At 48.3% G+C, this 13,398-nt stretch overlaps 1 protein-coding gene across 1 annotated transcript; it reads left to right on the top strand.

The window, feature by feature from the left end:
• Nucleotides 1-296: 296 nt before the first annotated feature.
• edem3 (ER degradation enhancer, mannosidase alpha-like 3) lies at nt 297-9,136 on the top strand. Its single transcript, XM_061298134.1, has 20 exons — nt 297-1,221; nt 1,297-1,342; nt 1,471-1,571; nt 1,672-1,711; nt 1,793-1,905; nt 2,322-2,475; nt 2,562-2,696; nt 2,814-2,919; nt 3,027-3,124; nt 3,321-3,446; nt 3,530-3,613; nt 3,848-3,931; nt 4,113-4,237; nt 4,358-4,529; nt 4,597-4,751; nt 4,839-4,983; nt 5,226-5,417; nt 5,494-5,659; nt 6,138-6,323; nt 7,499-9,136. Exons 1-20 carry the CDS (start codon nt 1,133-1,135, stop codon nt 7,933-7,935), a joined length of 2,754 nt encoding a protein of 917 aa, XP_061154118.1. The 5' UTR covers nt 297-1,132; the 3' UTR covers nt 7,936-9,136.
• Nucleotides 9,137-13,398: the final 4,262 nt, after the last annotated feature.

Genomic DNA, 13,398 nt, shown 5'->3' on the forward strand with positions numbered 1-13,398 from the left:
TGGCTTTATGCCCACTGTGTTTGCATTATGTTTCGAAAAATGCCTTGCTTTGTGACGTAATCATCCAAAATTAAGCTCGTATTCTTTTTTACCAATTGTTCGGGGGATAAATTCTATTCAAATCCGGTTTGACAGGCATCGCTTAAGTAATGTAAATTGGAGAAGGGTGATCCAATTTTGATTGAATACGTTAATAAGAGTAAACAAAAATAAAATGACGTGTGCTTCATTAAAAATTGGGCATAAATGTTTTTCTCGCTTCCAAAGTGAGGGTCGTAAATCGGGCAAAACACGCCTCTCCGGCAAGCGGATGTTGTCGAACCTTTTTAGCAGGCAGCAGCAGGCTCACCCACAGGGGAAAGTAGCAACAGAAGACGGCTAATTTGACCTCCAGTGTTTTTACCCTACCTCAACTGACTTTAACCATAACGCCACCAATGTCGTCATTTCACCGCATGGAATATTTTTTAATGACATCCCCGTGACATTTTTGTTTGCCGTGTCCGCGGCGCGTTAGCATACCGGCTAGCGACAAGCTAACTGGGCTAATTCAACTATGGCAAGTGCGGGACTCTTTGGACTGGGATGACGAAACCAGTTCGTCAACGTCTGGCAATTATTAACATTTACGGTCTACTGGTAGGTTTCTGACGGTTGTAAGCGTTATGGAGAACTCCTTGGCAAGGACTACAATTATTTGCCCTCATCTAATAAATGGGGAGTGGGCCTTTTGAACGTTACTATTCAGAAAGTCAACATTTGCTTTCGTGTGTGTGTGTGTGTGTACGCGTGCACAGCAAGTGGTGACACTGGATTTTAATAATTAATTAAATTGATAATTTATTCAATTGCAAAATATAAAACAGAAGGCCATGTATTTGGGTTTCGTGTCACATATCCTGCTTCCAGTAGATCCGGTTGACAGCATGGAAAAGTCAACAACTGTTACGTGTAACCATTGATATGGCACTTATACAACATTCTCAGTTATTTACTGATAAAGGAGATGGCGTGCGAGTGGCTAAGGCTCGCTGTGTGGTAGTTACAGTTTCTAGCTGCTATTGTAACAAAATGCCAAGAGACTAATCGAGAGTCAAGTGAAATTGGATCCGTCGCTGCACATCTGGCCACGATGTCATCGGCACTGTTTGTCTTGATGCTGCCGGCGGCGTTATGTAGCCTGGGACTTTCCATGTCGCGGGATGAGAAGCTCAAGTTGAGGTGAGTGTAAGGAAAAAGTTGCATTTAATCATGACTAAAATGGTCCTTAAAGTTGCTCATCTCTTCTCCTAAAAGGGATCAAGTGGTCGAGATGTTTGACCACGCGTACCAGAATTACATGGTAAGTCATCGCTTTTAATTTCTTCAATGGACTCAATTGAGTGTGAAATGCCCGCCTGCTCCAAAAAAAAAAAAAAAAAAGATGTCAGATGAGTGCACACTTAACGTGTTATTGACCATTTTCCCAAGGACCATGCTTACCCAGCCGACGAGCTGATGCCGCTAACATGCAGAGGAAGAGTGCGTGGACTGGAACCCAGTCGGGGTGATGTGGACGATGCGCTCGGAAAGTAAGAACTGTTTGGGCTGCAGTTTTTTAAAAATGTTTCGTTTTTTGCTACCTCAGTATTTTACGGCACGTCTTCTCATGAGGTAATGCATGTCTTGTAGGTTCTCGTTGACCCTCATCGACACTCTGGATACTCTTGTGGTGAGAACCAGTTTTTGTTTCTGTGGGATCATATTGCGCAAAAATTAATTCACACTTCCGAAACGATCATCTCCTCACCAGGTTTTGAACAAGACGGTGGAGTTTGAGGCTGCGGTCAGGAGAGTCCTGTCAGACGTCAGGTTGGATAACGACATTGTGGTGTCGGTGTTCGAAACCAACATTCGAGTTCTGGGGTAAGGAAAATCATCCCTTAACAGAATTTATTGAGAGCATTCTAACTGATCTTTTAAGGCTTGTGTTTTAAGTAAATACATAAACTACCCAAATCACCCTTTTGGACCCCCAAAAAGCAGAAAATGAGATTTTTAAGAAAAAAAAATATTTTAATTGTGCATTTCTGACACTTGCTGATTTCATCCAGAAGAGATCGAATGCTGCCATCTGCTGGCCATAGTTAATGTTTTTACATTCACAGCTAAATAAATGATCAAACTGCTCACGCACTCATTCTAAAGAAAAAGAAAACCAGTTCAATGTGAAAATTAAGAAGTCATGGTACTGCTGTCAATTTTACCTTGCCAATTTTAATAAATAAATTAATTAATTTGACCAATTAATAGTATTATTGTTCTATATTTATGCTGTTCAGGGGTCTCTTGGGCGCTCACTCCATGGCTGTGATGCTGAAGGAAGAAGGACAGCACATGCGTTGGTACCAAGACGAGCTGCTGCACATGGCCAAAGACCTGGGCCTCCGACTGCTGCCGGCATTCAACACCAGCAGTGGCCTTCCTTACCCCAGGGTGGGATCTAAAGCTGGGCCACTGCGTCCATATGAGAAGAGGCCAGACTTGGAGGTGCCCCAGATATTTAAATTGTGTTTTCACAGGTGAACTTGAAGTACGGCGTCAGGGGGCCCGAGACACGGACGGGCACAGAAACCGACACCTGTACGGCATGCGCGGGAACCATCATCCTGGAATTTGCTGCCTTAAGTCGCTTCACTGGGGATCCAGTTTTTGAGGTTCGACCCATATTAGCAAATCCAGGCCATTACCTTCAAGCAATGACTACAAATGGTTGAGCAACACATAAAACATATTCACTCCCGGGAACATATTCTTTATCCTCACGTTTGCAGGCTCATGCCCGGAGAGCCCTGGACTTTCTTTGGGAGAAGAGGCAGAGGAACAGCAATCTGGTGGGAACCACCATCAACATCCACTCGGGAGAGTGGGTCCGCCGGGGTGAGAGGAGCAGATGGGGAAGATTAGATTGCGCCAAGGGCGCAGGAGTTGGGAGTGTTTGTTTGTGTGATGACTCACCTGAAGATGGACGCACGCTTTGTTTCTAGACAGCGGAGTTGGAGCAGGAATTGACTCGTACTATGAATACCTCCTCAAGGCCTACGTTCTTCTGGGAGATGACCAGTTTCTTCAGCGCTTCAATATTGTGAGTACGCACGCACGGCACACGCAAACTGCTCATTTATTCTGTTGCCGAGCAACCAGATAGCAAACGAGATCAATCAATATGTGATGTTTTCGATTTGTTGCACCTCGGGGTAGTTATTTTTCCTGAAGCCATTTCCTTCACGGTTTGTGTGATTTGTTCCTTCTTTTGGGGTTTGCATTGTGGTTCCACTCAGCACTATGCATCCATAATGAAGTACATAAGCCAGCCCCCCTTGCTGTTGGACGTGCTCATCCACAAGCCGCTGCTTCCCACTCGCACCTGGATGGACTCTCTGCTAGCGTTCTTCCCTGGTCTGCAGGTCAGATTTGATCATGTGGAATTGATTTTTATTTATTTTTTTAATTTCTCATGACATGATTGTTCCCTCTGTTGACTTTCCAGGTGTTGAAGGGAGACATCCGTCCTGCCATTGAGACTCATGAAATGTTGTATCAAGTCACCAAGAAACACAACTTCCTCCCCGAGGTAACCCGTCCCACCGACTTCAACGTCGGCTTACGTACAAGCTGGGGTTTTCCCAAAACTTGATCCACATGAACGCAAACAAGACAAACTGGTCTTTATTGCAAAGTTCCCTCAAATACAATCTCCACCAATTATTCTAAACAAAGGTTTGCTCATCTCTGCCATGACCGGGTCCAAAAATATAACTCTGTTTAAATCAAGTGTTTTGTTTTCCTGTATGTGCCCCCCCCCCAGGCCTTCACGACAGATTTCAGGGTCCACTGGGCCCAGCATCCTCTGAGGCCAGAGTTTGCCGAGAGCACCTATTTCCTTTACAAGGTAAAAAAAATAAAAGTCAAAGCAGATGTCTCATTAACAAGTAATTACTATTTTGAATTTTTGTAATTTGTGACATCTGACTAAAATGCTACGCAAAAGTAAAACTTATACGTGAGGGTTATCATGGAACTTGTATGGAATAAGGACAAACAAAATTGAGGCTAAAATTCTCTCACTCCAGGCCACAGGAGACCCGTACTATCTCGAAGCGGGTCGCACCATCATGGACAACCTCAACCGCTTTGCTCGGGTCCCGTGCGGTTTCGCTGCCATGAAGGACGTGCGGACCGGCAGCCACGAGGACCGGTGAGAATTGGATTTGTAGGGCGTTTTAAACAGAAGACCAAACGGATGCTGGATTTAGGACAAATTGGGTCACTATCCTCGCGATTCTGTCGTAAACATGCAAATGTTATATCTCCTCAGAATGGACTCTTTCTTCCTGGCCGAGATGTTCAAGTACCTTTTCCTACTTTTCGCTAACCCGGAGGACCTCCGCTTCGACGTGGAGGACTACATCTTCACCACCGAAGCACATCTGCTGCCTCTGTCGCTCTCCACAACGCCTCACCTTTCATCCGTCCCCCCAAACGGAACGGTAATCACTCGCGTCGGTCTCAGCGAGACACATTTAAACGCATCGCTTTGTAACCCATGTGGTCCAGATACCTCAGTCGAAGCAGGAACTGGACGACTCCAACTTCGACTGGACCTGCCCCAACACGCGTCTCATGTTCCCCGACCCGGCCTTCCCACGTAACCTGAGGGAACCCATCCGGAGCGCCGTGGACAAGGGCTGCCCGCGGCCCGCCGCTTACAGGTCATTATCTGCTCATTCGGTGGGGACCGTGGCTGCAGTTGAGTGGGTCGTCCCGATAGAACCTCGCTTGTTCGTTCCTCCATCCAGGCAGCCCGGCATGGGAGCCCCTCCTCTGAGAGCTCAGGACTTCATGGCCAACAACCCGGAACATCTGGAGCTGCTGAGGCGGATGGGCGTCAGCCTCATCCACTTGAAGGACGGCAGGGTGCAGCTGGTGCAGCATGCCGCGCAGGTACGCAAAAGAAATGCTCTCACGTGAACCTTCCAATCGTGTTCCGGTAGCCGTGACTCAGGATGAGTCAAAATGAGGCTCATGGTGACGTCATTCGAATTCCTTCATGAACTGGCATGGTGACATTTTCACATTCGTAATTCATCCAACAACAAAGAACAGTTAATAATAAAATTGGACGTCAAGGTACCACCGTCCGGCTTGTTGACTCACTCGTGCTGATGTCGCCTCTTCCCACGTAGGCGGTGAGTCCCATCGCAGCGGAGGACGGCGTCCGCTTCATGCAGGAGATGATGGAGCTCTCCAGCCAGCAGCAGAAGGAGCAGCTGCCTCCCCGAGCCATACAGATCATCTCGCATCCCTTCTTCGGCCGCGTGGTGCTGACCGCCGGCCCGGCGCAGTTCGGCACCGACTTGTCCAAAAGCTCCGCCGGGGTGAGCTGAAGCGCAGACATCAAATATGGGTCCAACTAAAGCGCACATGTTAAGATCTCTAAACTCTTGTGCGCAGGTCCGAGGCTTTGTCACCGTTGCCCAGCCGTACAGCGGCTGCGACGAGATCACCAACAGCGAGATTGTGCGGGGCCACATCGCTCTGCTGCAGAGGGGCCAGTGCATGTTTGCCGAGAAGGCGCGGCACATCCAGAAGGCCGGCGCCGTCGGCGGCATCGTCGTCGGTGAGCGCGCTGAGATAAATGAACCCGCTGATGTGATTAGCCGCCGATTTAAACGGATTACCTGCAAGAGAGACGGTCAGATAAGTGGCGTGTGATGACCCGTTAATTGGGTTTCTCCTGTGCTGGGCTTGGCCACGATTATTTTCCGCAGCAACAGCACCACACTTTATTCTGAATTCTCATTGTTTTTCTGAGCCGTAAAATAAAGAGAAAATATATTTGATAAAATAATCGGTGGAAGAATTTGAAAATTGTAATTGCCTAAAGATGCCACACGGTGGCAGCAAAGCAGTGCAAAAGAGACCGCAATTCCACTTTGGATTCAATGATTCCCGGTTGCCGTTGACAACACAGGCAATTAGCAAAGCACCATGTATCAAACATGTGAACCGACCATGAACCCACTATATTGAGTAGATCGTTTACATCTTACGCGAAGATATTCGGAATGCAACAAAAGGTCCAATTCTTTTGTCAGACGACAGCGTGGGAAGCAGCAGCGACACGGCGCCGCTCTTCCAGATGGCCGGTGACGGCCGCAACACGGACGACATCACTCTGCCCCTCCTCTTCGTCTTCTACAAGGAGGGCAACATCCTGCTGGAGGCGCTGAAGGAATACCGGGAGGTGGAGGTGCTGCTGAGCGACAAAGCCCGAGACAGAGGTGAGCCCGGCCCTTTTGTTTGTTTGCGTGTGTGCGCCGTCGCTGCCCTTTATCACGTCTAACCAATTTGCTTCGTGAATTAAAGATGAGGCTCGGCCGTTCCCGGCACGTTTGACTCACTCCCAAGCCACTGGCTGTGGTCACATCAGTTTATCAATATGAGCCAACACGTACCTCCGCCCCTCTTCTCGCTCATTTGCCTTCTCCTCTCTTCCCCCTCTCATTTTGTGGGCAAACAGCTGCCATATTCAAAGGTAAACCTCTTCCCGGAAGTGTGTTTGAGGGCAGTAAGTAATCCTTTCTGCTTTTCTATCTGCTTCCCCCGCTCACGTTTTTACAGTACGGTGAACCCCGAGATACGTTACTGACACCATCTGCATCGGACTAATATTACTTTGGATTCACTAACTCTGATCCGACTCTGTATGTACCAATGTCCTTTTCACTGCCCACTGGTGGCCAAGGTGTGTCATGGTCCGTCAGAAGGAGCCGCACAATGTCCATTGCACCGATGCAAAAGAAATGAGTCGTATTCTATTCAATTATTACCGATGAAAATCGTTAATAGAGCAGCAGGCCGAACGAATGAAACGGAATATTCCAGGGGTTCGCCGTAATGTTATTTCCTCCACCGGCACCAGCGCCACCCCAGCCTCTCTCTCCTCAGCCTTCCCACGCATTTCCATTTGTGTTATCTGTGATTTTCCCTCCTGGCTTCACTCCTCTTTTCTTATGCCTCCTTTTGTTTGTTTCTCACCAAACACTAGTTTACAAGTCTGGACACAGTGGCAAAACTGGGCATCATTACAACAGTAGCAAAAAGTCGAGATTTTCATTGGAGCTGAATCGGATTGACTTTTTTTTTTTAATTTTCTGTTGACTCGAACAACCTGTTTACAAAGAAAAGGAGGTTCGTCATGACCTTCCGTTTCTAGTTCAGTGTGTATTTATGGAAAGCACACTTCAGGAGGAATAGTAAGTAACCCTGCCAGAATCCTGGCGCAACTTTTCGGCTTCCTTTCGGTTGAGTGGGGGAGAAAAATTCCATCCTGTGACTCATCACGGGCGGGCATCACGCCGCTCCGAGCTGGCAGCGTCTTTGTGAAGAGCGCTCTATTTTTACGCATCTCACATCCTTTTTTGCGTCTGCGCCCACCGCTCGCCTTCCTTTTCAGGCGCCGACGTCCAACAGGCGGAGGAGGACTTCCAAACCGAGGCCACCGCGCCGACGGGATCCGAGTCGGAGGTGACTGCGGAAGATCAAGGCGCCGCTCCGGCGGAAGGTGAGGACGTCAGGTCGGCGGGGGAAGTCGGGTCGGCGGAGGAAGTCGGGTCGGCGGAGGACGTCGGGTCGGCGGAGGACGTCGGGTCGGCGGAGGACGTCGGGTCGGCGGAGGACGTCGGGTCGGCGGAGGACGTCGGGTCGGCGGAGGACGTCGGGTCGGCGGAGGACGTCGGGTCGGCGGAGGACGACGTGCCGAAAGCGGACTCCGGGGAGGATGAGGAGCGTAGGGATGACGCGGACGGCGCCGGGCAATCTGTGGACCAGCTACTGGCTGACTGGCGGGACGAATTGGAGGCCTTGCGGCAAATGGAGAAAGATGAGCTTTGACGCTCCCGTCCAACGGTGACCCGACGCCGTCGGCGCGCTCGCGGCCTCATCGGCGGACCGCACGCAGTCCCAAAGCGAGTCCGGCCCGCCCCGAGTGGACCACGATGGAGACCTCTTAACCCTGCTTGATGACCGATGACAGCTAGGGTTGCAAAATTGCGGGAATTTGGAAAGTTGGAAACTCTCCATTCAAGGAGGAGTTTGGGTTTTTTAAATCGCAAACAAGATTTTAATGTAATTCTCGTCAAGTTTCCAATTTGGAATCTTTCCAAAGTTCCCATGGACTGCTACGTGAAAATCTTTTCAATTCTACTCTTACCTCACTGACATTTCGTGACCATGATTACTATCAAATGGACAGATTTTGTAATTTGTGTACAAGACCAGTGTTTCCCAACTAAGGCACTTCTCTCAAAAAGTTCAGAATATCCAGCTTTTGGGTCAAATAGCAAGTTAATTGTATATTCTAATATCTAGTGGAAGAGTATTTGATTGTTAGGCCTGCCACCATGTGTTGCTGGCGTGGACGGATGCAGATAGAGAAGGTAAATTCATTTGCTTATCAAATCTCTGGTTGGAATTGGTTAATTTCCCTCAACGTGGTTGGGAATCATTGATCTCCATCTCCACCAATCAGTGAGTTTTGCCACTGCTGTTTTGTTCTCTGAGGAATTAAGGAAAATGGAGGGGCAGGTTCTATAGAAATCAACAGTTTTCTCTTTCGTATTTGTTTGATGTAACTCACATCAGATCCGTGGTGGAGGTCATTATTTGCGCTGGTGTCCTATGCATTGCAGACTTTTTGTAAAAAAGAAAAAGAGCATCTTTCATTCATCAGTGGATCTTTATTTAATTATAATTTGATTTGAATTTCTTGCGCAGTTCGAAGTGTTTGGGAAAGGTCTAAAACTGCTGCTCCGAATGGATGCTTAATGAGAAACCAAACATCATTTCACCTCGTCAATTCACGACTCACAAAAAGTTTGGAATCTGCATGAAAATGTATCCAAATGAATCTAAAATGTGCAAGGTCAACATGATGACATTTTCTGTGCTTATTGACTGAACTAACGTAAAAAGGTGTTTGCTCGTAACCGTTCAAGCCACCCTACGGTGTGAAACTATGAAAATGATGATGAGCAGAAAGACAATGAGAAACAACACTGATGAGGAACTGAATAAAACGTGAGATTTTCGAGGATTATCTTGTTTCTGTTTGAACATGCATGAGAAATGGCAATTCTAAGGGTTTACAGTGGGGGGAAAAAGTGCAGGAAAAGTTGTGCAAAGCAAGTGACTGTCACATCTTGATTGAAATCGGCTGCCTATTAAATGATTAATGTTGTATACATTATAAATACACGACCTTTAAAGGCGTGAGGAGTTGGAGGGGGGCAATAGCTCATCTTGTTGGATTACTTTCACTGCTGGGAGAGAGGAACAAGTACTCACTCGTGTATTTTAGATGTACAGATACTGGTACCTGTAGTCAACTCAAAAAGAACAAGTATAGCTAATGTACATTTTAAAAAATCTGCTTAATTACAGAAATCAAATATTTACATATTGGGGGGGGGCGCCCCAATACAAAACAAATAAATAAAAAAATATAAATAAATACGGGACAAAAATCTTTTCGCGAATATGCTGGAGTCCAGCTACAAACGTACTTTACTTCGTTAGAGTAACGAAGTATTTACTGCTCAGGAAGTGGGTTGGCCTCCGTCTCGTCTCGCGCTGTGATTGGTGGCTTTGCTCCGCGGCAAGATGGCTGCGTTGGCGCCCTCACTCAATAGCGGCATCCTGCTGGAATGACGCAAGCCGCACACTTCGCCTTCAGTCCTCCGGAGACTCGCAGTCACATACCCGCCCGCCCGTCCGACCCACCGCCGCTGCCGAGCCCGGAAGAAGACGGAGCGGCCTCACCTCCCCTCCCCTCCAAGCCTGGACTGAACGGAACCGGCGCCTCTTGCCTCGTAAGTACTTTTGTTTGCCTCCAAGCGCTTCCCTCCTGGTTGTTGTTTCTTTCCGCACGCCAGCCGGGGTTGTGTGCTTGTCGAGTTCCAACCGCGGAGCACTTGAAACCGCTTTGGTCGGGCTTCGTGTGTTGTCGACACCCCTCCACCCTCCACTCCCTCCCCGCTTCGCGAGGCCCCTCAGCCGGGGAGCAGCACTCAACAGATGGAAGGAAGCCACAGTGCTGCCAGCCTGCCGTTCAGTGGAAACCAATTGCTGCACTACCTCCGCCAAGGCGTTTAGTCGTATTTTACATTAGAAAATCAGAAAACTGTCACCCAAAAAGTTTTATTTGGACCAAGTTCCGCGGCTTATGATGGTGCGGAGAAAAAAAAAATTGCGACCCTCTCCATGCGAGCTGCAACAAAAACTGCGACCAGGTTTTGCGGCTCTGCAGAATCTTGTGCAAGCTCTCCCTGAGACTGCTGGCCAACTTTGCTGTCCATCCGAATTTTGTCAGTCCCTCCAAAGTATTATTTTCTGTTAAATGGATTGTAACTACGTAGTGATGTCACAATGCAGAGTTTAGCTGTCTGGCGTGGTTCCCGGGGGGCCCACCAGAGCGCTCAGGTGTGACAAGGTGGTCTAAAGGCAAACCCCCCGAAGTCAGCGTAACGTGATCTCTTGGCTTGGGTGTCTTCTCTGCCCTTCAGCTGGCCTCAGCAGCGCAGAACAATAAAAAAGCTGCATTCAGTCGTCTTGTTGCGGCGCTCACGAGGATGCCGCGGGTTCAGAGTCCATCAACTGGGTTCGTGATGTCCTTCCCCATCTTGCGTCTTCCCTACCGTGATTCCCCAGGTCATGAGGTGTGCTCCTGGGAATGATCCAAATTCCTGGAAAGTCCAAATGCTTTCTCCAAATAACTTAGTTGACTGTAAAACTGACACGTCAATCAAAATAGTCTTCATTGCACTCCGCCATGGTTGCTGCATTCGTCACGCCATGAGAACGCTTTGCAACCTGGCGGCTTTTCTTTCGAAACGTCTGCCGAGTATGACTCACTATTCATTTGTATCAAACAATAGCGCCGCGATGAGACGTGAAACGGAGCGCTGGGGCGAGATGGAAGCTTCCCCGCAGCGGCGGGCTTGCCAATTAACTCCCAGATTGATTCATTTCCTTCAAATGAGATCATTTTCAATGAATATTAATGGCTGGCTGCTCCATTTGTCTTTTGCTTTGGCGTTTGCCGGCAGCTGCGTTCGTTGCAAAGCGGAAACACGCAACGTCCAGTTGAAATTCTATTCCAGGTAATAAATTGAACATTTAGTATCGTGAAAAAACGATCAATTAACTACCGTAATTTTCGGACTATAAGTCGCATTTTTTTCTACTTCATAGTTTGGGTGGGGGGGCGACTTATATTCAGGAGCGACTTATAGTCCGAAAATTACGGTATTAAAAATGATCAAATATATATCGGTATAAAAGCCGAGATATGTGTAAGCTTCTGATTCACTGCTCGTATTGTGGACACACACCATAATATTTACTCAAGCCTGGCAGCGAATGCTGCAGCGCTTCTCTAGTCCCACTTTAAGACCTCCATCAGCCTGACAAGCCTGGGGGAGGTCGCCAACACACACACACACACACACACACACACACGCTTGACAGTCCCTGGGAAGTAACGAATCCCTTTTCTGTACTATAGTGGATTTTTCAGGTAGTACTTCGGTTGCGGATGTTTTTGTCCGACATTTTCTTTGGCGTCAAAGAGTTAAGTCGGTACTTTTGGCAGCTTTCGTAACACTCGCTCGTATCTCCTTGTGTCATCGTCCAGTTGTTGTAAGTAGCGCGACAAGGGATGGAGGATTTGAACGGGTGGGGGAGGGGCGGGGGTGCCGGCCGGCCGGCCGACAGGAGCTGCTCTGTTTTCCAGCCTGAAAAAGTGCTCACTGATTGACAGCATGGGACTTGTTGCATAGCTGTGGCATGTGCTGCAGAAGATTGTCAAGTTGTTACACACACACACGAGCACACACGCGCACTCTGGCGGCACGCCCGCTTTTTCACTACAGGCCCCTAAAAACCAGTCGAACTTAAATAGCGTGGATCTCGGTAGTTCGTCATCAAGGCGAGTCGCTGAATTGTTTTTTGTCGCTTGTTAAATATGGATTGTGAACTGCAGTGATACACGAGCCAGACAAATGTGGAAGTTTGTTTCCAAAGCAAATGTAAGGGGCCCTTAGATACGTTCCCTGGGGTGCTCCATCCATCTGTGATTTCGGTTTGTTTACATTTCTTTTAGTAGTATGTTTTGACAGACTGCTAGCGTTTCATGTCAAGTGTTTGTAAGATATATGCTGTCAGGATTTTTGGTTCTCCTCAAAGCGGGCCAGCTCACGATGTCTGGCGTGAAAACGATTTGTCAGTGTTGGGACAGAGGCATCCTTGCCATGAATTGAATGCTTTGTTGATCTTTTCGGAAGGTGTCGTCTGCTGTCAGCAGTTGTGTTTTGCGAAGCCCTCAGAGCTCACATGGTGCTCGCGTGGAGAATCAAATTAAATGACGGAAGTGGTCATTTGATGAAAAAGTTTCGTTTTGGAAGAATCAAAAATGATCGTGTGCCGGACAAAAATAGTTTAATGGTGAGAAAAAGAAAAAACGTTCCCGTAATTAAGCACTTATATCGCCTACCCCCCAAAAAAGCCGATGTGAAAGTGTGAAAAGTCGTCACTTCTCCATCCATGGATTGTTGAAGCGAGAAAGGTGCAGGCGTGAGACACTTTTGAAAAAGGGGGCCTTACCCCCCCCGTCCCCCCCGCCGCTCACGCTTCCTGCTCGTCTTCCTCTTCTTGTTCGCTTGGGCCCAGCCCGTTTTTCAGGCTCGGTGCCTCGGGCGTCTGCGGAACCTTACGGCTCGCTCGTTGCTCCTCTACACCTCCTTATGCAACTCGTCTCGCCCTCTCCTCTCTCTCTCTCTCGCTCACTCGTTCCTCCTTAAACAAACGAGGCCTGTTCACACCAGCCACTCCAGGTCACCACCCAAAGTCCACGTAGGCAGGACCAGGAGAGGGGCAAGCCGGAGGGCTGCGCCGTTGTCAGAATGACTTTTTCTCCCAGGGTGTGTTTTTGTTGTCGTTCGAAAGCCAGCTCCATAGCTCCCGGTCCGGCAACCTGCCTGATGACATCATGACTAATGAGTAAGGCTTCCGAGATTATAGAGAACATCTGGAGTCGGGTTTCATGGGATCATGTCGGAGCAGCGTGTGTGTGAATTGGCAAAAGTGCAAAGGGTTCAAGGTGCGTTTCTCAAATGTGGTTTTTCCTAATGGCCCGCGATTATTGTCGTGACAAGTTGAGTACGCCGAGCAAAAGCGCAATGCTAAGCTAACAGTAACTTGAGATTTGAGACTTCTTCTGTTTTAGTAATAGCCAGCCTGTTGCTCCTCCCCGCGCATAACCCGAATTAGAGCGGCCCGCCTCGCCGATTCACGCAGCCT

The sequence above is a fragment of the Syngnathus typhle genome, linkage group LG14, assembly GCF_033458585.1.
Source record: "Syngnathus typhle isolate RoL2023-S1 ecotype Sweden linkage group LG14, RoL_Styp_1.0, whole genome shotgun sequence".
NCBI classification, from domain to species: Eukaryota; Metazoa; Chordata; class Actinopteri; order Syngnathiformes; family Syngnathidae; genus Syngnathus; species Syngnathus typhle.